At 43.4% G+C, this 23672-nt stretch overlaps 1 protein-coding gene across 1 annotated transcript; it reads left to right on the forward strand.

Moving 5' to 3' along the window:
* Window positions 1–1596: 1596 nt before the first annotated feature.
* On the forward strand, window positions 1597–10224 carry PROX2 (prospero homeobox 2). Its single transcript, XM_028094147.2, has 3 exons — window positions 1597–2352; window positions 8337–8531; window positions 9979–10224. The coding sequence occupies exons 1-3, from the start codon at window positions 1597–1599 to the stop codon at window positions 10162–10164; spliced, it is 1137 nt and encodes a 378-aa protein (XP_027949948.1). The 3' UTR covers window positions 10165–10224.
* Window positions 10225–23672: the final 13448 nt, after the last annotated feature.

The following is a 23672-nucleotide window of genomic DNA, read 5'->3' on the forward strand; positions in this document are numbered from 1 at the left end:
AAGGGTGGCCGCTAAAGTGTGGTTGTGTCAAAGGATTTGAGATCTTAGTAACTGAGAGCCACTCTCGGCCTCACTCATGAGCCTCAGTTTCCTCTGTAAAATGGGAGAATTACACTGATTCTCAAGTTTGGCGCCAGGTGCAATGAGGTGGCATGTACAAATGTTTTGTAAGCTCCAAGTGCCTTAAACTTGCTATCTGAAGCCTCCTGGTTAAAGTACAGTGTATTTCGATACTCCGTGGGGAAAAAAATAGCTTTAGGCAGGCTTTCCCAAAATAGCTCCCTGGCTTCTTCCCACACCCTCATCCCACCTTCCAACCCCTTATCACACTTCTCCTTCGTAACAGGTATCACGACCTGAAAATAGACGTGTTCATCCCCTCTTCCCCTGGGAGACAGCCAGCTCCATGAGAGCAGGATTCTGCTGCTCTGATTCACCACCGTCTCTCCAAGTGCTCAGACAAAGGCCGGATGCATAGGAGGTGCTTAATAAATAGTTGTTGAATGTGAAAAGGAATGCATAATCTGATTCTTCCAGGAGCAGGACAGCTGGTTCTCAAACTCTGGTTTGCTGGTTTCAAATGCAGGTTCCCTGTCCCAGTATGGAGGGATTCTGATTGTGCGGGATTGGTGGGGGCTCCTGAATTTGCTATTTTTAACAAGTGCCTGGGGGTGGGGGTTGTGGCGTAGACACTAAGAAAGTTACTCTGAATCAGATAAACCTTGTTTGGACTCCAGCCTGTCACTTACAAGTTGTATGAACTTAGGGAGGTTACCTAACTTCTCTGAGCCTATTTCCTTATCTCTTAAATGAGAATGACAACATTCTCAGGGACTTGTTATGAGAATTAAATTAGGCATGGATGTAAAGTTCTTGGCCCAATGGCAGTTGTGTAGTTAGCTGCTGCTATTACTCTTATTTATTTTTTTATTTTTATTTTTATTATTCTGTTGTTATGCCCTAGCAAGAGAATTTCTCCCTGAAGGATCACTCTTAGGAATGTTTTTTTTTTTTTTTTTTTTTTTTAAGATTTATTTATTTATTTATTTGACAGAGAGAGAGAGAGAGAGAGAGCAAGCAGGGGGAGCGGCAGACAGAGGGAGAGGGAGAAGCAGGCTCCCAGCTGAGCAGGGAGCCCGACGTGGGGCTTGATCCCAGGACCCTGGTACTACGACCTGAGCCAAAGGCAGACGCTCAACTGGCTGAGCCACCCAGGCGCCTCAGGAATGTTCTTATAGTAGGATCCCAACCAGCAGCACAGCATCACCGGGGAGCTGGTTAGAGATACAGAATCTGCCCTACCCCAGACCCACCCCGAATCTGATCTGCATTGTAATAAGATCTCTAGGTGATTTGTTTGCACATTCAGGTTTGAAAAGCACTGCTCAAAATCACATATCCTATTGTTTTCTTCCGGTCTCTAATTCCAGAGTCTGCTCAGGTTTGTAAGCTCTGGCATCACGGAGTCTGAATCCTTGACAGCTGCTTCTGATCCTTCTGAGGGCAGAGGAGGAACCCCCAGCTCGCTCTGGGTACCCCTCCAGCTGACTGAGGACGTTCGGAGAAGGGATTCCCTCAGGGAGCCGCAACTCTGAGATGGATCCAAACCCTGGCTTGCTTCCTCCTCTGTCCCGGGCTTGCTCCCACCTGGCAGAACCCTGTGTGGAAGGTGAGAGAAGCCCAGCCCCTCGAGAGAAGGGCAGAGACTCCCCCTTTGCCTGGAGCCTAGGCCCCAGCTCCAGCTTTGCCGACCCTGACTGGTTTTGGGATGAGAACATCCAAGCAAAGAGGGCCAGGGTGGAGACCATCGTCCAAGGCATGTGCCTCACTCCTCACGCTCTGGCTCTGGTGCCAGGCAATGCCCGAGCCAGGGATGGTGCATGTTGCCCAGAGAAGGCCCGGGAGCGGAAGAGGAAGCAGAGCCTTCCCATGCAGCAAGGCCCCCTGAAGCCAGGCCCGGCTGGAGACCATGGCAGCAGGAAAGGGGGCCCTCGGGTAAGGGAACAGCTCCATCAGCTGAAGCAACGGCTAAGACATTTGCAAAAGCACATCCTGCAGGCTGCTGAGCCCAGGGACACAGCCCAGGACCCAGGAGGCTCCGAGACAGACAAGGGCCCTCTGAGTGTAAAGCAGAGGAAGGGCTATGGATCTAGGCCCTGGGCTATGGACAGTGACCACTTCCAGGGTTCCCGTGGGGACCTCTCCGGGGAGGAAAACCACAGAGCTTCTGAGGTGGGCTACCAGTCTGAGGAGTCCAGGTTCCTTCCTTGTGGAGCGCGGGCTTTGCTGGAGACTCTGAGGAAAGAATTGACCGGGGCAATGTCCCAAGCTGTGGACTCAGTATTACAAAAGGTACTATTGGATCCACCAGGCCACCTGACTCAGCTGGGCAGAAGCTTCCAGGGGCTTGTGCCAGAGGGGAGAAGTGAGCCCTCACCTCCTGAGAGAGGTGCCTGTAAAGACCGATTTCCTTTGGCCACCTTGCCCAGGAGGGCCCAGCCACAGACTGCGGTGCCCTTGCAAACCCTATCACTGGCCAAGTCTCTGGATCCTCCTAGGTACCCTGCCTCTCTGAGGATGATCCCCAGACCCTGTCAGGGTCCCCCAGCAAACTGTCCTTTGACTGCGCCTTCCCACATCCAGGAAAATCAGATTCTTAGCCAGCTACTGGGCCACGGACCCAGTGGTCACTGGAGCAGCACCCTTCCCCACGACTCCTCTTCCCAAAGTCACCCCTCCTCAGAGTGTGCTCTGCGACCGTGGGGAGCCGTCCAACTGCGACCATCGGTCCTGAGCCAGCAGCAGCATGTCTTGCCCTTCCCTCCCCGCCGTTTGGAAAGACTGCCCCTTCTCCCCTCAGTGAAGATGGAACAGGGTGGCCTGCAGGCCGCCCCCGATGTGCGGTCCTTTCCTTCAGTCCACATATCCTTTACTGGTAACTGAAGTTCTCACCGCCGCAGCTCAGAGAAACGGGAGGTCTGGAAGGGGAGGGGAGGGGGGACAACTAACTCCAGGGCATTCAATCACTTTGCTTTCCCCATGGACTTCTTAACGTTGCCCCCAGGCCCTGCTTCCCTGTGGCTCATAGTTACGAGGTTCTGACAAGGTGGTGGCCCCATCCTGGGATTTAAGGCTGCTGGGAAGGTTCATTTACCTTCTTCTGTGACACACTGGATTCTATCACTACTGACTCTTTCCTTTGGCTCTGGAAGAGTTTTGTTTGTTTGTAAACTCAAAGGGGCTTCCAAAATATGATAAGTGCCCAATGGAAGGAAAAGCCCCATAACTTGGTTGTCAGCGGCCTGTATACCTAGGCAGAGAGGGTCAAAGGAATGAGCTCATCTGAAGCATGGCTCCCCAGTCTCTTGGCTCCGCAGGCAGAAAAGCCTCTGGATCCTCCTAGGTTGTCCGCGTAATTCACGGGGAAGCCATGAGGGACCAGAAACTTCGGAGGCAGATGGAAGAGAGGATGCTTTCCTGAGGGACTAGACCCAAGAGGCATCTGGGAAGGGTAAGAAGCCTTTAGTCTGAGGAATAGCTTCTAAGCTGCAGCTGAGAGGACTAGAGCTTGGGCGCTGGGAATCTGAAGGGGGAGGCCCCCATGGGGAAGGCCGTGGGGCCCAGGCAGGTCTGTAGTGATCTGGAATTTACTGCAGTCCTCAGGCAGACCCCACTCTCTCAAACAGTGTTGCCCAGAGTAACTCTCCCTCAGGATATTAATGTTCATTAAGTTAGGAAAAAAGCAGCTTGGGTAAATACTAGATTATTTCTACTGGTTATTTAAATACTGGTTATTAAATACTGGTTATTTCTACTACTGGGTAGTTTGACCGGGAGACTTCTCAGAGCCTTTAACATGCTGATGTCCTATGTGAAGCTCTAAGGGGAGAAGGTCTGCAGCCTCAAAGGCACATGACCAAAGATCCTCTTCCAACAAGCATCCTTGCAAGACTAAAGTTCCTGACATTAGTTTGGATGTTGCTTTTTTAGCGAGCGGAGCTCACGCTGCTCCTTCTCATGCGCAGCCTATAACTGAGTCTCCAGAGGTCAGTGCGTCTGTGGAGCTGCCTATCCAGGGGTGAACAGTGGTGTCCTTTGCCTGGGAAGCTGTATGAAGGGCGGCAGGACGGGGTGGGCCCTTGTGTCCTAAAGGCCACGAGCGCCCTCTTCTGGTCACAGGTGTTGGAAACACCCCTAAAGCTCGGGTACGGCCGCGTGCTGCCCAGGCCGGCAGGCAGGCCGCCGCTATAAAGCCAAGGCCAAGAACACCTCAGGGGCCACTACTGCTTCTCAGGCAGTAGGAAATCTTGGAGTTGTAGAGACAGATCGTCAGGAAAGCGCCCTGTGTGACAAAGGCTACCTGTCTGGACCTTTGGTAAGACGCCACTTGGTTAAAGTTGGGCAATGGTGGAAGAACCTAAGGGACTCAGTCCCCAAAGGTTCTCCGCTATACTTCCTTTGGCAGGAGCGTGCTGATATTTCTCGGGCACCTGCTGTGTGCGTAGCCCTGCTCCGTGAAATGAGGACTGGACTCAGAGAGCTTTGGGAGGTCTGGGGGCCCACCCACAGGGCTGGCTGCGTGGAATGATTTGGGGCCCCCAGGCAGCATCCTGGTTCCCCAGCTAGTCCCTCATTCCTGTTGCCTACACTCCAGCATTAGAGATGTGTTCCTGTGGGCAATGAGCGCCGCTAAGAGCAAGCTACTAAGAAGCGTAAAAGCACGTTCACATTCATACGACATCGGGCCAACAGGCGGAGCAGGTGCGGTGACCACACAGTAGGGGGCAGCACCTGCTGCGAGGCGTACCTTCTCTGTGGCCGGCAGGGAAGCCCCAGTTCCCGTCTACCCGTCCACCACCTCTTAGCCACAATTCTGAGACTCAAGAGCTCTGAAAATCCTTGTGATTTCTTCCCCCGAAGGCTGATGGTAACGTTTTCGGTGGCAAAACCTGACCTACCCTGATTGGAGGCTATTTATCGACTATCCCACTTGGTGTAAATAGCCGCCCACTTGGCTGTGGAAATATGAGTGTATTGGATTACGGACTGCTCCCACAGCCTCTGCTCTGGCCATTAACTAACATATGGTAGATGCACCACGTGGCCATTATAAAATAACAAATTCTGAAATCTGAGGCCCCTTTGGCCCAGCGTTTCAGGGAAGGGGTTGTGGGCCTGTGTGACCTCACCGTCTTCAAGCCTCCGCTCTAGATCAGGTATCTGAGAGGCAGGGACAGAGAAGAAAACTAATTTGCCAAAACTCACAAGACAGACACATGCGGAGCCAGGATTCAAACCCAGGACCTGACTGCCAAGCACAAGCTTTAACTACTATGCTTACATTTTAGAAATGAGGCCCAGAGAAGGTAAGCGGCTTGCCCCTAATATGTGGCAAAATCAGTGTCTGAAACTGGGTCTTTGAACTCCGAAATCCAGTCGTCTTTCCACAGCATTTGTGAACCTTTAAGAAGGGTAAGAAGTGGGCCCAAGGAGGCAAGGGCAGGGGTGCTCTGGGTAGCAGCCTGGGTGCCAGGGTCGGTTATAACTGTAATCACTGGGCGTGGTCTCCTTTGGCTAAAGTGCTACGTGCTACTGAGAAGTCCTAATTGTCCTCAAGGTACAGCGCTCTGGCCTGAACTCCAAGGCTACTCTGTGTAAGGCTTCCCACCCAGCCCCAGGACTGTCCCTGGGATGCTATGCGCTCTCATGTAAGAATCTTGATTTCCCTCCCACGCTGCTGCTAGGCAGTCACACCACAGCTCCCTGCTCCTGTTACAGGAGAAGTGGTCTGTTTTCAGGTGAAGTATGGGTTGGAATATCATAGATTCAGGCCGACCGTCTAATCACTCATTCATCCTTTCAGCCAACAATCATTTATTGAGCACCTACTATGTTCCTAGCACTGGGCTAGACACGTGGAACACAAAGATGAAAAGATAAGGTCCTTGCCCTCAAGGAGCTCACAGTCTAAATGGGAAGACAAACATGCAGTAAAATTTCCAGTAAGGTCATTGCTACAACAGAGGTTTGTACAAAGAGCCTTGATAGCCCAGGGTAAGGAAGGCCTAATTCAGCAAGGAAGTAGTTCACAGAGGAGGGGTGTCCGAGCTGAGCTGGGAGGGGTGAGGGAGGGTTCTGCCAGGCACGCGGGGAGCAGGCACAACCGAGACGCCCAAGCAGACTGATCTGGTACTCAGGCTGGTTAGGGGCTTGTTGGCTTGAACGCTGCCAAGGGAGCTACGAGAACAGAATGGGGACCATCTGGTCGGCTCATCTCATTTTACAGATGGGGAAACTGAGGCAGAGAAGAGGAAGGGGTTTTGAAATCTGGGACAGACCTGCCATCTCTTCCCATTCTATTCTGAAAGTGCACAAAGTACAACAAACTGTATTTGATGTCATATATGCCATAGAACATTTGCACATCAAAATGTTTTTTAAATTCTGAAAATTTACTGTACACATATGGTATTCAGCATCTGGAAAAAGCTTTTTTTTTTTTTTTTTTTTTTTTTTAGTTTTTTCAGTAAGCTCTCTAGGCCCAATGGGGGTCTTGAACTCAAGACCTCAAGATCAAGAGTCACATGTTCTACTGACTGAGCCAGCCAGGCACCCTAAGAAAAAGCTTATCTGATCACACTTGCTAGAGACAGAAAAATGGAATTAATACACCATTCAGCTAGAAAAAATAAAATAGAAACCGTAAGGAACAGGACAATTCATTCTTTGGATAAATTGATACAATTATTTGATAAACTGGTGTTAATTTTCCTTGACACTGAGATAAATCCAGGAGGGCCTAAATCCTGGTCACTTGAAGAAGGCCAAACTGATGTTTTTCTTCACACGCTACCCCAGCTCCAACCTCCTGAAGGCTTACTTCCCCGATGTCCAGGTAAAGTCATTCTTCACCTCTGAAAGCATCTGCAAAACTCCCAAGAGGCAGTGGGTTTTGGCCAGCGAGAGGCAAGTCCTAGGTCATCATATGTGCATGTCAGGTCCGCTTCGTGTTGCTGATGGAATCAGTACAATTTCCAGTTCTGGGCTGAGACTCTGCATGAATAACTTTGAGCCACGAAGGCTGGGTATCTGAATTTTAAGCTTTTGAGCTGTAGATATACCCAGAAACACATGGGGAGGGAAGGTGGCAGGGAGAGGGTAACATTAGTAAACGGCACCTTTGGCCTAGTATTTTGTCTCTGCTGGGGAGACCATGAAAAAGAAAGAATATATAAAGAGTCGGACACTGTCATGTTTATATTCAAAGTGCTGTACTTCAAAACTGACCGAAGGTGCATAGAGATCAAGCGTGACAATAAAGAAAGTCAAGCTCTCGGGGCGCCTGGGTGGCTCAGTCGTTAGGCGTCTGCCTTTAGCTCAGGTCGTGATCCCGGGGTCCTGGGATTGAGCCCCACATCGGGCTTCTTGCTCAGCAGGAGGCCTGCTTCTCCCTCTCCCGCTCCCTGCTGCTTGTGTTCCCTGTCTCGCTGTGTCTCTGTCAAATAAACAAACACTTAAAAAAAAAAAAAGGAAAGTCAAGCTCTGATGATTAGAACCAGACCTTGCCTGTTCCTTGTAAAGTTTCTGATGGCCTCCTCTACCCTGGGTGTTGGGATAGGGTGGCTAATACTTTGTATCTACACCTTTGTGTTTTCCAGATCTTTCCCTCATATTCAGTTGCTCAACTGACCCCTGCACCACACTCAGATTTCAATTCATTTTGCAACTCCAGGGTGGCAGTAAACTGCTCTCTACTCTACACCCTTAGCCCTTCCTTTTGCCCTTGACCTGGCAGAAGGCTCTGGGGCTGTCACGTAATCTGCCCAGGTGCAGCAGAAGCATCTGACCTTGACTCCAGACCCTCCCAAAGTCATACTAGACACCATGGAAGGCATTTCATGGGTTAAAAAAAAGGTCATAAATCCAGTATATCAAAAACAATATTTTCTAATAGACATCATAGCTAATTGAGATTTTTCTGTGTATAAGTGAATAGGCTAGGAAAACAGGTGTGGCTTTTTTAAAGAAAGCCCTTTTTGGGGCACCTATGTGGCTCAGTCAGTTAAGCATCCGACTCTTGATTTTAGCTCAGGTCATGATCTCAGGGTTGTGAGATTGAGACCGGGGTCAGGCTCCATGTTGGGCGTGGAGCCTGCTTAAGATTCTCTCTCTCCCTCTGCCCTGCCTACCCACCCCCGCCCCCAAAAAAGAAAGCCCTTTTTAATGGTGGTTGAAGCCATCCTTATTAAGCCCTATGTTGAACTGGAAGCTGACAGTTCTGACTCTTAACACCTCATGGCAGACATCTGACCTGATGGACCCTGTTGTTTGTACAGTTCAACCGCTGCATAACCTCCCAGATGATCAAGTGGTTCAGCAACTTTCGTGAGTTTTATTACATCCAAATGGAGAAATTTGCCCGGCAAGCAATTTCAGATGGTGTCACAAATCCCAAGATGCTGGTGGTATTCCGTGACTCAGAACTTTTCCGAGCTCTCAATATGCACTATAACAAGGGAAATGATTTTGAGGTAAGACCATGTACTTGGGTCCCATGAGGTCTGATGAGTGCCTTCCCTTCGTGATTGAGTTTTAGAAAAGACCCCCTTCTGTGTCTTTCCTTGAGTTGCTGAGAGCCAGGGCAGCCTGGGGCCAATGTCTGTATCACCCACAAAGACAAGACTCGACGCCTTCTCTGAGGCAACAGGTGGATGTCACAAGATGAATATACAGCCAGTCTGCATTCTGAAAGTGAAACAGAAGTTGACCAGATGTGCCATTTTAGATCCAATACTCTGCAAGGAAGAGGAAAATTCCATAGCTTGTTGACCTTTTCCCCTTAGTGCCAGGAGGCACACAACTAAATGCCCGGCTGTTGTAGCACCTAGACTTGGCCTCCGTTTTATGATTTCTGTTCATCGTTTGGTTCTTTATTCTCACTTGAACAGTTTTATCTGTGGGCTTTTCATGGCAAGTCACCTCAGATCCTTTCTTTCTGGAAATACTGAATAAACAGTACTCAAGCTTCTCCGTCCTTCCGGGATCTCTGTGAAGGCACACTGGTGGCACCTTAGAGGTAAAGCATCAGTAAAGTGTGAGCAAGTGGCCTAGGTGTCATGGGTGAGAACTCCTAATACAGACACACATTTCCTACTGTGTGCAGCTGACAGCTCTGCTGGGCTGGCATCCCGTTCTGCAGGTCACTGACTACACTTCCCTCTCCTTGCCTTTCTCACTTGACCCAGATGCCTCCAAGAAAGGGAAGAACTGTTGGCATCTACCAGATGTTCTGTCAGAATATGTTTGGAAACCTGAGCTTCCTTTCTGAGGCTCGTGGGGTCAGGGCATGTGGATGGGGCAGGGCTGCCACATCTGTCCACGTGGGGTGGTCATGTGGCATGCAGTGGTGGCACGCCGTGGGCCAGGCTGGATTTGGAGGACCTGTGGGACTCCCCATCACTTACGGTGCCAGTCTGAGTGAGGACCTGGAACATATTCTTGAGTCCCCCTTCCACCTCGTGCTTGGCTCTGGAAGCAGGAATGATTCCAAGTCTTTGGATCCAACCCCAAAAGATGGTGGGATGAGGTACAACAGTTGTAAACTTGGGGGCCTGCCTTTCCACATTAGGCACTAAGGAAAATAATACTAAAGACCTCCTTCGAACCACAAGTTTAATTTCAATCGGAGTCAGAGTTTCCCACTTACTAAAAACATCACCATTAGTAGATTCAGCTTTTCCTACAAAGGGAGTGTCCCTAATATGCTTTTTCCCAGGACTGTCTCATGGGTACCATCATTTTAAGGTTTGTATTTGATGAGAGAGCAGGGGATTCTTAGGGCAGAAATTGAGAGCCAGGAGAGTAGAGATGCTTTTATCAGCCCACTACCCAAGGAGCAGGCAACATCGAGGTCTGCACGGCGCCAGGGCTCCTTGGCCTCATGTCTTTTCTTTCTCTTGGGTCTCTTTGGGAATGCAGGTCCCAGACTGCTTCCTGGAAATTGCCAGCTTGACGTTGCAGGAGTTCTTCAGGGCTGTCTCCGCGGGGAAAGACTCAGATCCTTCCTGGAAGAAACCCATTTATAAAATTATTTCGAAACTGGACAGTGACATCCCAGAGATATTCAAATCTTCCAGCTATCCCCAGGAGCTGTTTCAGAATTAAGATCCCACAAAGTGAGGAGCAACTGGCCAGGGTTTCCTAGGTTTGTCTGAAATGGCAGTCAGTATAGCTGTAGTCATAGAAAAAGGGCATAAGGAGAAACTACCCCCCCCATAGGTACTATTACCACTTCTGATCATTTATTTCCTTCTTCAGAATCCTCAGAGTCTTAATCCTAACTATAAAACATATCAACCAAACGTACTGGTGTGTTGGTAGTATATTATAAAAGGGACACAACAGTTTGGAATCAGAACTTAAATCTCCACTCCACTGTTTCCAGGTGTTGTGACCCTGGGAACTTGCCAGCATCTCTGTATCTATAAAGCCAGATTGTGAGGATTAAAAGATACTGTCCTAAAGTACTCTGTGAACTGTTACTCACTACACAAATGTTAGTTTTCTCTCCCCTTGGCTTTCAGATAAAGTTATCTCGTGTGTGTGTGTGTGTTATTTATTTATTTTTTTTACAAATTGCTGGTTTTCATTACCTATTTATCGAGCTCCACTTTGCTAGACACTTTCAAATACATTACCTTTAACCTTTTCACTCTCAAAAGTAGATACTCTCTTCATTTGAAAAATAACCAAACCCAAGTTTGAGAACTGTGAGGTAACATGCCAGAGTATGAGGCTAAGGCATTTGGGTCAGCAGGGATGGTCAGGAACATGGAGGAACCTAAGCCCTTCTGATGCCAGACTACATGTGGGACCACCTCATGCTGCTTTTCGTGATCTCAAACAGGCCACCGTCCCCAGGAAGCATCCAGCCCTGATGGGGCACTGTCATCTGACACCTCCTGCCAGTACTCAGGAATGCTTCATCCCCCAGGATTTCCACTGATCATGCCAGCATGCCCAAAGCAAACTTTCTGCCAGACTTGAGTGTTGCTGGTCATTCATTCATCTGCTGGGATTTTATCAGCGGGACAACCCAACTAGGCTCTAGAAGACCAGTGCAATTGATGCCCCAACGTCTTATGTGCAGAAGAAACTGAACTTCAGACTTGGAAGCTGGAAGGGGCCTCAGGGAATTATCTGGCCCACCGTGCTGAAGTTAGGAAGGAGGGAACTGAGGTCCAGACACTACACTTGCACAGCCTGTGCAGAGTCTCACAGATGATGAATGGAGTAACTGGGAGGAACGCAGCATCACACACAGAGAAACTGTCCCAGTCCATAAGAAAACCATAGGCCATGGTCAATCTTTCAGATTAAGGAATTCATGAAATCAACATTTTTTCCCCCTACTGGCCCAACACAAATTGTGACTTACTCTGAGCGTATAGGCAAGATCTGTGCCAAGCTGAGTAACTGCATCTGTCTTCTACACTGGTCAGGGCCACGTCTTGTAAGCACTGCAAAGGTGTGCAGGCTGGGGTAGAGGGCCACACACAGCTCAGGGCCTGTCATTCTGATTTAAGGGATGTCTGTGACTTCATTAGCTTACTTCTTCCCCATCTACATAAAACAAGTTTCTATATTCAACTACCCCCACTTCCTTGACTTTTTGGGTGGGCTGGATCAGAGGCAATAAAAATCCCTAAATCATTGCTAGATGTATCAATATAAAAAGGTATGAAAAATGACTTTCTTTTGAATTTTCTCCTACTTCAAACAGCTGAGAAGAAAACCAAAACAGATGGATTCAGCCCAAACCAATCTTTTCAGGTTGCTTTAAGGTTATTTGTAAACATCCTTCGATACATCCGGTTGCACTCAGATGATCTTTGCCATATTTTCTCCCACAATGTTCCCTTCAAAAATGAAGCAATCTCCAAACCTAAGTTTAGAAGTAGGCGAGCACTGAGTATCCTGAGCAAGGGCAGTTGTCTATGGTTGGAGATGGCAGAAGAACCCACTATCCAGCATGGTATTACATAGCTCTTGAAGATATTCCTGGGAAACAATTCCAAGTTCACATGATTGTCTGATACAGAGCAGCCATTTTCTGTCCCAAACCTGAAATTCATTAGCGTGTGTTTGAAAGATTAAGCTAAGCCACCTCCAGGGCAGTGAACCTTGTCCCAGGGACCAATTAGATGAAATGTACAAGCTCAAATTGAAAACATTTGTGTACTACAGTCCTTCCAGGAAGTGTTCTCTAACCACTGACCTAAACACAGAAGAATGTATAAAAATACATGCTCTGCCAACACAAGAATTATAATTTTTTATATTTTTGTTTCTACCAAGTATTTCTCTGTTGGGAACATATTCTGAGCTGGTTGTTAAGTTTAGTTGTCATAACATTACCAAAGATCTGGCCATTCTTTCCATTAAGGTATATGTGGGCACTATTTTCTCCCAAATTAGACATTTTCAAAGTCTGGTCAAACACTGCATAATTGTCTAATCCTTCGATGGTAGACAGAAGGACCTGGACTGTGGTTTATAACAATGGCACTATTAGGGAGTAAATGACCAATTAGTGACTAAAAGCAGGTAGTTGGTTATTGCATGCAGGAAAAAGGTCACTAGGAACCCTATTGCAAACATGGCTTCATATAGTATACACAGCTCCAAACCAGATTTGCACAGTGAGGACAAAGGCACTTCCTGGGCATATGCACGGTGCCTGAACTGTTTCCTTTCCATCTAAGGAAGGGCAAAGCATACAGGGCTGAGGGAACAAAGCCCTCTTTAATAAGATTCTGCACCTCAGCCCCTTCACTTTATGGAGGTCCACGGTCCACTCTAAAAAAAAAAAAAGCCCTGTTGGGGCGCCTTGGGTGGCTCAGTCGTTAAGTGTCTGCCTTTGGCTCGGGTCATGATCCCAGCCAGGGTCCTGGGATTGAGCCCCGCATCGGGCTCCCTGCTCAGCGGGAAGCCTGCTTCTCCCTCTCCCACTCCCCCTGCTTGTGTTCCCTCTCTCGCTGTGTCTCTGTCAAATAAATAAGTACAATTTACCTTTAAAAAAAAAAAAACCCGTCTTTGTTTTTAGTAACAAAATACAGAAGCATCAGAAAAAAATAATTTAAAATAAGACTTCTACGGCATAACTTTATATGTACTTTAAGAAAATATTTCTTTTAAAATCCTTATAAAATTAGCTAAAATTATGGTAACAAGTTTCCTAAAGTCCTATATATTCTAGATTTTCATAATCTTTGATTCTAGCTCTTTTCTTTATAGTTTTGACTCTGCTCTGTAAAGCAGATCAAAAGTTTCATGATATATGCATTCAAAACAAAAGAGAAATTTAAAAAACCCTTTGGTGTTTTTTATACACACTATTAGGCATTGGCATAGATGTCACATAATGCAAGATCATTTTCTCAGAACTGAGAAAATAAAAAAACAATAATGAAAGAGTGATGGGTAGGACAGAGATAAAGAACAGGCTGGCTAAAATAAGTTACAGTTCTATCAGGCTGATGATTAAATTACGCACATTTAAATTCAAGGAGTGCTCTCCAATTCTTAATAATTGCTTCTGGGCTTGATGCTTTGGGGAGAACATAAGCTTGTGAAAATAGAGCAAATATAATACTTCTCATGAAAGTATAAAAATATTCTTGGTCAGATTTAAGTATATATAACACACACTGTAAAGAATCAGCTCTGATGACCTATTTCAGAGTATTAATAATACATGCTGTATCTCTGAGTTAGATGGTACTTACAATTAAAAAATATGTATAGTGCTCACCTGTGGAAAAAGATAATTCATGAGGAGTATTTTTCAGGGGTGCACAGTTCCTATCGACCAATAAGGAACTCTCCCAGACTATACAAATCTAAGTATGCAGGAGTTGAGTGCTCAGTCATAAAAACACCACCACCACCACAACCCCCAAACCCCAGATGTTAGCTTCCAGAAGAAGGGAATGTCTGAGGAAACACTGAGTGCAGGTAGACACAATGAAAACAGAAAGAGAACATCCACCCCGAGACTTACCAGTTCACACATCTACCCACTCTCTGAGGAATCTGCCTCCTCCTTCACCAAGAGTCTTCCGGGTTGTTCAGTTTCTCACAATCTCACCCCTTTACGCTCACAGACTTGTTTTGTTATTTACAAATTCTCCAGTCACCCCTCAAACACACGTCGGGTCCTAGTCTCCCCTTGAACCGTCCCTCCCCTCCATCTACTGATTTCTGTGGCTCAGACTCCTATTCCTTGATAACCACTTCTGGCCTGGAAAGTTAGCTTTGGGCGAGAATGCTGTCTCTACCCTAACCTTTTCCCCACCTTATCCTCAGGGATCTGATCTGTCGCCGCCCCCCTCCCCCCCCCCCCGCCCCCGCCAACCCCTTCACTTTCCTCTCCACCAATACCTTTCCTCTTAAGAAGTACTGAAGTACTTCAGTTAAGTGCATGAGCCCTGGAGCCTGGTTTCATCCCGGATGAAACCAGGCTCAAGTACCTACCAGCTATGGATCTCTGCAAGTTACTCTCTTGGCCTCAGCTTTCCCATCTGTAAAATAGAGATAATAAAATAGTACCTACCTCACAGTACTGTTCAAAGGTTTAGGTAAAATAATACACGTGAAATTCTCCTGCCCATCCCTAGTGCACAGTATGATGTTAGCTGTATTATTACTTAGCAGTCCTGAACTGTTAGCAAAGCTAGGAATTTGCACTGCTTTACAGTGGAAAAAGAATTCTTAGCTTAAGAACGGCACTGATGTGTGACATTATGGATATAAGACATATTCTGAATTTTGTTTTTACTATAACCATGCAGTAAAATGCACAAATACCTGTGGTGACGGCACAAAGCGAAGCTTTAAACTGAGATGTTAATGTTTTCTGAAAGGGAAAGAAAATCCGGCCAAAAAAGCCTTGTGCTATAAAGTCTGTATGCATTCCCTCATTTACTCTGTAACCACCTCATGCTGACGTGTCTACTTGGCACCTGACACAACTACTAGTGCTATTGGCTGGTTGGCTACTAAAGGCTTGTCTTTTACAGGCTGATACATTGCAGTCTGACACCCTCTTAACTATAAGCTTAGAGACTAATGCAGTATTTCTAAAAGTATTCAATTTGCCATCTTTAACAACTGTTTTTGGGGGCTGTATCAATGTCCACTGAATAGGCTGTGTGGCTTGAATATTTTCTTGATTAACTCCTGCACAGTTGTTCAAAACATCTTTGCAGGTGTTCCACTCCTTAAAAAGTTGGATGGGTTTGTAGGGGGAGCATATACTGACACAACCATGCTTTCCCTCTCCTAACGTTTAAAATCTATGTTCAGGATCATATTTCCATAAAGGTAAGCTTGCTTCTTTATTGCAAATTATCTGGCCCCTTTTCTGTTGTGGGTTTTTTTTTTTTTCATTTTATAGTCATTAATGTTGATGATCTTCCTCCTCTGCTTTTTCATGAAAGTGGGTTGGTGATTGTCTTTTTCAAAATATTTGACTCTTAATGTTTTTTGGCTACTCTGTTCCTAAATAAATTGACTTTTTCAAATCCAGTGTTATGAGACATTGGGATTACCAATTTGATGCTCTGCTGAATCTTACTATATTAAATCCTTAACAAAAACCCCACAATTATGCCCGGTGGCATGTATTCTTTATAAATACCCTAAAGCTGCTTTTGCCCAAGATTACCATTTTGATGTTTAGACACTTCAATTCTCATCACCTACCCCATTACTTCATCAGAGCCGAGCTTACTGGACCAACCAGAATTTTCCAACCAACCAACTCTAGAACTCTTCTCTCCTATAGAACGGTTGCTAAAAATGGTGTCAGAAATAGGAGTTTCCAAGAAAGACTGGGGTACAGGTATTAGAACAAAGCACACATATAAGTAGTTTTGCTAGACTGTAGATTTATCAGCAAATCCTGGGAACAAAAAGTTTAATGACACGGAATTTACATTCCTAAACACCTGAGTTTTGATATACTAGGTGCAAAGACAATTAAGATCCTCATGCCATGTAAATGGTACATAGGATTATGTATCCTTAAGCTTTGGAGACAGCAGTTACCTACAAAACATAAGTGAGGCGGAGTTTAATATATTGACAGTGCTGAGAAGCTGCTATTGACTCTTTCCATTTCTTTATTACAGAATCATACCTGTTCACTGCAAACACATCAGGGCATTTCTCCGGGGGGCAGTCTTCTGTTTCAGGAACTACACAAATGCACCATTTATTGAGCAAGTCTCAGATGTTCTAAAGCTTGGCAGAGAAAGAACTTTCTAGCATTCAGTCCATTGCTGTTGTGCCAGAATTGGTGGCTTTGCCCCCCAAACCAATAACAGATTTTTACATTTGGGGGTATAAATTTATCATTTCACTTCCTTCACATAAAGTGTTGGTTTACCTCCTTAAAACACAGTCCTTGATAAATACACCTTTAATGATGATTACATAAAAAAAGAAAAGTCACTTTCTGTTGCAAAAACTAAGCTACCTACCTCCACAAAGCAGTAGTCCCCCAACATACGAAGTCCTGAACTCAAGCTGGTGATGGGACTGCAAGCAAAGTGATTCATTCCACACCCCTTAATAGTACTTCAAACCCCCCGTGGAGCACAGTATCTTGACCACAGTGGTGTTACATGAAGCTATGCATGATAACATTGCACAGAACCAGACACACACACACACATGAGTGCTCTCAAAACTAAAAATCTGAATAAGCTCTGTGGAGTTGTCCAATGTCAATTTCTTAGTTTTGAGACATCTCTGATTTATAGATGTCACCATAGGGGCAGACTTTGTTAAGGATGCATGAGAACTTCCCTGCACATTTTTTGTAACTTCCTATGAATCTATAATTATTTCAAGATACAAAGTTAAAAAAACCACACACACACACACACACACACACACACACACACACACGTGTAGAATCAGAATCTTTGATAGAGTTCTACTGAAAGCCTGATGTCTCCTAAGAAAGAAGCAAATAAAAGTCCACGCCACCATAAATGAATGCTTTTATAAGGACATTTAAAACCACAAATAATTAATTATCTTAAGTACCAAAGCAGGTTAATTAATAAGGTACATTCTACCTTCTTGATTAAATATCAATTTTCATTTTGTTAGGGTTTATTTGGTTTTGTTCTGTGTACACAGATAATTAGAACTATCAGCTAATTCTGCTCTCCTCAGAATCTTCTGAGTCATAGAAAAATAGCTTGTCCCACCTACCCAATGCACTTGTCTTCTCATCTATGACTCCTCTACAAATCAATCTTCTCTAAACTTTCCAGTTTAAATAACATTGTACCACAACTCACTTCTGTTGTTAGGAACCTTCACCACAACTGGAAACTTTGTGGCTTGTTTTCAGGCCCAGGGGCACATATGTGTTTCACATTTAAATCTTGGCTTTATTTGCTCCCAGAAAGCCAGATTCTCCATGTGCCTCGACTGTTTCTTGTTTATCAAGCACCTTTGTAAATTGCATTAACTTTCAAGCTATATGGATTTTATTTTGCACTTAAGGAGTTTCATTAATTGTTACTGTTATTAACAAGTATCCTTCCAACAACTCCAACATCTTCCACACCTGCAAAGTACTAACAGACCAGGGTCTTTGGAAATTATGATTACTGAATTTACCTTTAGATAGAGATAGAATAAAATTAAACTTCTCCTTTAGCCCTCTGGTTCTCAAACTTGGCTGCACACTGGAATTACCTGGTGGGCTTTAAAATTACCAATGTGGGGGCACCTGGGTGGCTCAGTCAGTTAAGCATCTGCCTTTGGCTCAGGTCATGATCCTAGGACCCTGCATCAAGCCCCGCATTGGGCTCTCCACTCAGTGGGGAGCCTGCTTCTCCCTTTCCCTCTGCCTGCTGCTCCGCCTGCCTGTACTCTCTCTCTAATAAATAAATAAAATCTTAAAAAAAATAAAATCTTTAGGGCTAACTTGCATTTAAAAAATAAAAATAGATATTACCAATGTGGGGGTGCCTAGCTGTCTCAGTCAGTAGAACATATGACTCTTGATCTCAGGATCATGAGTTCAAGCCCCACATTCAGTGTAGACATTACTAAAAAATAAACTTTAAGGGATGCCTGGATGGCTCAATCAGTTAATTGTCTGACTTTGGCTTGGGTCACGATCTCAGGGTCCTGGGATGGAGCCCTGCATGGGGCTCCCTGCTCAGCAAGGAGTCTGCTTCTCCCTCTCCCTCTGCCTGCCGCTCCCCCCACTTGTGCTCTCTCAAATAATAAAATCTTAAAAAAAAACTTAAAAAACTTTCTTTTTTTTAAATTAATGATGCCTGAGTCCTACCTCTAGACTCTTAATTGTATGAGGTATATGTAGCTTGAGCCTTGGGAGTTTTAATAGATTCCCCAGGTAATTCTTAGATGTAAAGTTTTATAACTAACTGCTCCACCATAAAGCTTTTCACATGGAGCACTGTTTATATTTCGCTGTTCTTCCAAACATGCATACATAGAGAGTACTCCTATGTTCAACTGCTTATGGAATCTAAGCAATTATTCAACTAGAACCTTACCAGTTCTTCGTTTAAGGCCACCATTGTCAATACGCTTCCCTGACAATAAACTTTAGGAATGCCTTCCAGAGAGTCCCTATCGACACACTCAGATTCACATCTAGTGAAAGCAGAAGGCTCTTATCAAAAACAGAACATCCTCAAAGTATATCCTCTAAAAAAAAAAAAAGATTGAGTCATGTTGGGTTCACAGCAAAATCAAGCAGAAGATACACAGATTTCCCATATATTACCTGCCTCCATATAAGCACAGCCTCTCTCATTATTAACATCCCCACCAGAGTGCTGCATTTGTCACAACTGATGAAACTACATTGATACATCAGCATCACTCCAAGTCCATAGTCTTCCTTAGGGTTCACTCTTGGTGCTGTACATTCTGAGTTTGAACAAGTGTAAATGACATGTACCCACCATTACAGTATCATACAGAGTAGTTTCACTCCCCTAAAAAGCTCTCCCTTCTAACTAACACCTAACAACTACTAATCTCTACTGTCCTCATAGTGTTGCCTTTTCCAGAATGTTGACATTTTCCACTATGTCATATAGTTGGGATTAAATAATGTGTAGTGTGTGATTCTTCTTTTATTTATTAATATACATTTAAGTTTCCTCCATGTTTTTTGATGGCTTGACAGCTCATTTCTTTTTAGTGTTAATATTTCATTGTTTGGATGTACCACAGTTTACTTATCCTTTCACCAACTGAAAGACATCTTGGTTACTTCCAAATTTTGGCAATTATGAATAGAGCTGCTATAAACATCCACGTTCAGGTTACTGTATGGCCATAGTTTTCAACTCCCTTGGGTAAATACCAAGGAGTGTGACTGCTGGATTATATGGTAAGAATATGTTTATTTTTCTAAGAAACTGCCAAACTGTCTTCCAGAGTGGAAGTATCCATGTTGCCTTCTCATCAACAATGGATAAGAGTTCCTATTGCTGCACATCCTTACCAGCATTTGGTGTCATCAATGATCTAGATTTTGGCCATTCTAATGGTATATGTGTTGATTTCATTTGCATTTCCCCACAGGCATATGATATGAAGCATCTTTTCATATGCTTATTTGCCAACCGTATATCTTTTTGATGACCGATATGTTAAATTCTTAGGTCCAATTTTAAGTTGGGTTGTTTTCCTGTAATAGTCCTTTATCAGATATGTATTTTGCACATATTTTCTCCCAGTCTGTGGCCTTTTAATTCTCTTGACAGTGTCTTTCATAGAGCAGAAATTTTAATTTGAATCAAGTCCAACCTATCAAATTTTCTTTCATGGGTTGTCTTTGGTGATCTAAAAAATCATCACCAAACTCAGTCATTTCGGTTTACCCCTCCTATGTTATCTTCTAAGAGCTTTATAGCTTTACGTTTTACATTCAGTTCTATGACCCATTTTAAGTTAATTTTTGTAAAGGGTATAAGGTCTGTGTCTAGTTTCAACTTATTTGCATATTGATGTCCAGTTTTTCTTGCACCATTTGTTGAAAATACTATCTTTGCAGGCGCCTGGGTGGCTCAGTTGGTTAAGCGTCTACCTTCAGATCAGATCATGATCCTGGGGTCCTGGGATAGAGCCCCATATCAGGCTCCCTGCTCAGCAGGGAGTCTGCTTCTCCCTCTCCCTCTGCTTCTCCCCCCGCCCGTGCTCTCTCTCTCAAATAATAAATCTTTAACAAAAATACTATCTTTGCTCCACTGTATTGCCTTTGCTCTTTTATCAAAGATCAGTTGGGTATATTTATATGAGTCTACATTGGGATCTCATTTCTGTTTCCTTTATTTATGCCTATTGTTTTTTTTGTCTTGATTATTGTAGCTCTATACTAAGTCATGAAGTCAGGTAACATCTGTCCTTCAATTTTGTTTTTTCAATATTGTGTTGGCTATCCTGGATCTCTTGCCTTTCCATATAAACTTTAGAATCAGTTTGTCAATATCCACAAAAAAACTTGCTGGGATTGCACTGAATCTATAGATCAGTTTGGGAAGAATTGACATCTTGACAATATTGAGTCTTCCTATCCATGAACATGGATTATCTCTGCATTTATTTAGTTCTTCGATTTCTTTCATCAGAGTTTTGTAATTTTCCTCATATGGATCTTGTACACATCTTGTTAGATTTGTACTGAAGTATTTTGTTGTTGGGGGTGCTAATATAAATGGTATTATTTTAAATTTCAAGTTTCACTTGTTTATTGCTGGTACATAGGAAAGCAATTGACTTTTATATATTAACCTTGTATCCTGTAACCTAGCTAAACTCCTGTTCCAGGAGTTTGTTGATTCGTTTGGATTTTCTACGTAAATGATAGTGTCTTCTGCAAACAAAGGCAGTTTTATTTCTTCCATTCCTATCTGTGTATATTTTCTTTCCTTTGTCTTATTGCATTATCCAGGAGTGACAATACAATTTTGAAAAGCAGTGGAGAGAAGGGACTTCTTTGCCTTGATCTTAGTAGGAAAGCTTCAAGTTTCTCACCATTAAATATGATGAAATATGTTAGCTGTAGGTTTTTTATAGTTATTCTTTATCAAGTTAAGGAAGTTCCCCTCTATTCCTATTTTACTGAAGGTTTTTTTTTTTTCTTATCATGAATGGGTGTTGGATTTTGTCTAGTGTTTCTGTTTATATGATGTGATTTTTCTTCTTTAACCTGTTGTGATGGACGTTAACTCATTTTTGAATGTTGAATCATATCTTGCGTACCACCCCACTTGGCCGTGGTGCATAATTCTTTTTATACATTGTGGGATTCAATTTGCTAATATTTTGTTAGGGATTTTTGCATATATGTTCATGAGAAATCTGTAGTCTGCAGTTTTCCTTTCTTGTAATGTCTTTGGTTTTGATAATCAGGATAATGATGGCCTCACAGTATGTTAGGGAATATTCCCTCTATCTTCTGAAAGAGATCATAGGAAATTGGTATACTTTCTTCCTAAAGTGTTTGATAGAAATCCTAGTAAACCCATCGAGGCCTGGTGCTTTTTGTTTTTGAAGGTTGGTAAGTATTGATTTGATTTCTTTAATGGATACAGACCTATTCAAATTGTCTTTTTTTCTTTTATGAGTTTTGGCAGATTGTGTCTTTCATGTAACTGGTCTATTTCATCTAGGTTATCAAATCTGTGAGAGAGTTGTTCATAGTATTCCTTTGCTATCCTTTCGATGTCTATGGGCTCTTTAGTGATGTCCCCTCTTTCATTTCTGATATTAGTTATTTGTGTAAAGAACGTTCTTTTTTTTTTTAAGTTTATTATTTATTCAAGTAATCTCTACACCCAATACGGGGCTCAAACTCATGACCCTGAGATCGAGTGGCATGCTCCTCCAACTGAGCCAGCCAGGCACTCCAAGAATGTTCTTTTAATAAAACTTTTAATACCTAAAAAAAAATGAACTAGATTCTCTCATGTCAAGTGGGTATTCCAGATTTGACCAAACTAATACTTTTTTTTTTAAAGTGAGGGTACAGTATCAAAACCTATATTTTCCAGGATTATTAAAGAAGATGTGTGATGTGAGAAAATATTTTCATAGCACCTGTGGATCCAGTCGTCATAATTCGAAAGGGAGAAGAGAAAGAGTTGGAAAAAAGAACTTCACGATTAAGAGAGATAATCTTCTCAACTGAAAATTTAATTTCCCTACCATTGAAACACAGCACCTATTCCCAAAAACTTAATAGTCTTGATCTATGTATGGCTACTACCTTGAACCTATTTTGCTTATCCTTATCAATTCCAAATTTATTCAAAAGACTGAATTCAAATGAGAGCAGCATAAAAAACTGGATTTTAAAGTACTAAGAAAAAGAATTTTTGATATCCCAGCCATTAAGTTAGGACTCTTTCTAAAACATGCATACAGATAATTATTGAGGACATAAAAGAAGAAATTGTTTCCCTGTGGCCCAATAATTAAATTCTTCTGTATTTTCCCTGAAAAATTTGAAACTATGCCCCAAAAGGGCATTTACAAGAATGCTCAATGTAACACTGTCATGACAGTGAAAAGCTGTCACAAATAAGAGAAATAATCTATGTTATATAGGTATCATGGAATACACACATACACACATGTATATTTATATGTGTGTGTGTGTGTGTGTATGTATATACACACAGACAAAAGGGATCTGCAGACAACATGTAAAGAATATCACTCATGTAAAAAAAAATAAAACTATATCCTTATAGGTACATATATATGTAATATAAATGCACAGAAAAAGATTTGGAAAGCCACACACCAAAATAACAACAGTAATTACCTCCAAGATTTTAAAATATTTGTTGCTTAATGGGGGTTTTAGTATCTGTAGTTTTTTTTTTTTAATAATGAGAATGAATGAATTTGTATTTTATGGCTGGAATAAATTTGAAAAAGATAATGCCCCAAAACATACTTTTAAGAAATCAAACATAGCAAAAGTATACCCACCTTAACACTGACAGGTACCAACAAAGAAGCTTTAATGACATCCATCCTCTTTCCCCAGTAGAAATAGTAGAAAGCAATGGAGAGTTATAAGGAGGACATTCTGGTCAAATTCACAGCTGGATATGGCTGCTCAGCCGCTCTGCTTAATCAAAGGGAATTCTTGCTGTCTTCTTTCTCTGGGATAAGTGTGTGCACACTATTTAATTGTGCACACACAGGTGCTTACCTGCCATCTTGATGAATGGAGGCACGGAAAGGATGTCACCCAAGGAGGAGGCAATATACATGCATCCATGTGCCAGCAAGCAATGAACAAAAAATAACTTATTGCAAATTCAGCATCAGTGTATTATGTATGTATTGCTATCTGGTTCAGTGAAAACAGAATTATTTACTCCAAAATATCAGTTACAAGGTACTGGTCAAAATATTTACATGCAATCTATGTAATATAACCTGATGTTTCCTCTCCTATAGACATCTTCTTTACAGTAATCATCTTTCAGACGTCTTTTATGATATACATCAGAAGTCCCAAAATGATGGCCTGTAGGTAATATGTGGCCTCCAGTTGGCTTGTTTTGCCACTACTCTATTGTCCTCAT

The sequence above is a fragment of the Eumetopias jubatus genome, unplaced genomic scaffold (assembly GCF_037043125.1).
Source record: "Eumetopias jubatus isolate StellerSeaLion01/CBP00866 unplaced genomic scaffold, mEumJub1_p1.0 scaffold_7, whole genome shotgun sequence".
Classification (NCBI taxonomy): domain Eukaryota; kingdom Metazoa; phylum Chordata; class Mammalia; order Carnivora; family Otariidae; genus Eumetopias; species Eumetopias jubatus.

Excerpts from the sequence above, each read along its gene's own strand:
- PROX2 (XM_028094147.2), top strand. The coding sequence starts at position 1,597 with ATGGATCCAAACCCTGGCTTGCTTCCTCCTCTGTCCCGGGCTTGCTCC. Across the intron at positions 2,353-8,336 it reads TGGACTCAGTATTACAAAAG|TTCAACCGCTGCATAACCTC; the intron begins GTACTATTGGAT and ends TTGTTTGTACAG. Across the intron at positions 8,532-9,978 it reads ACAAGGGAAATGATTTTGAG|GTCCCAGACTGCTTCCTGGA; the intron begins GTAAGACCATGT and ends TTGGGAATGCAG.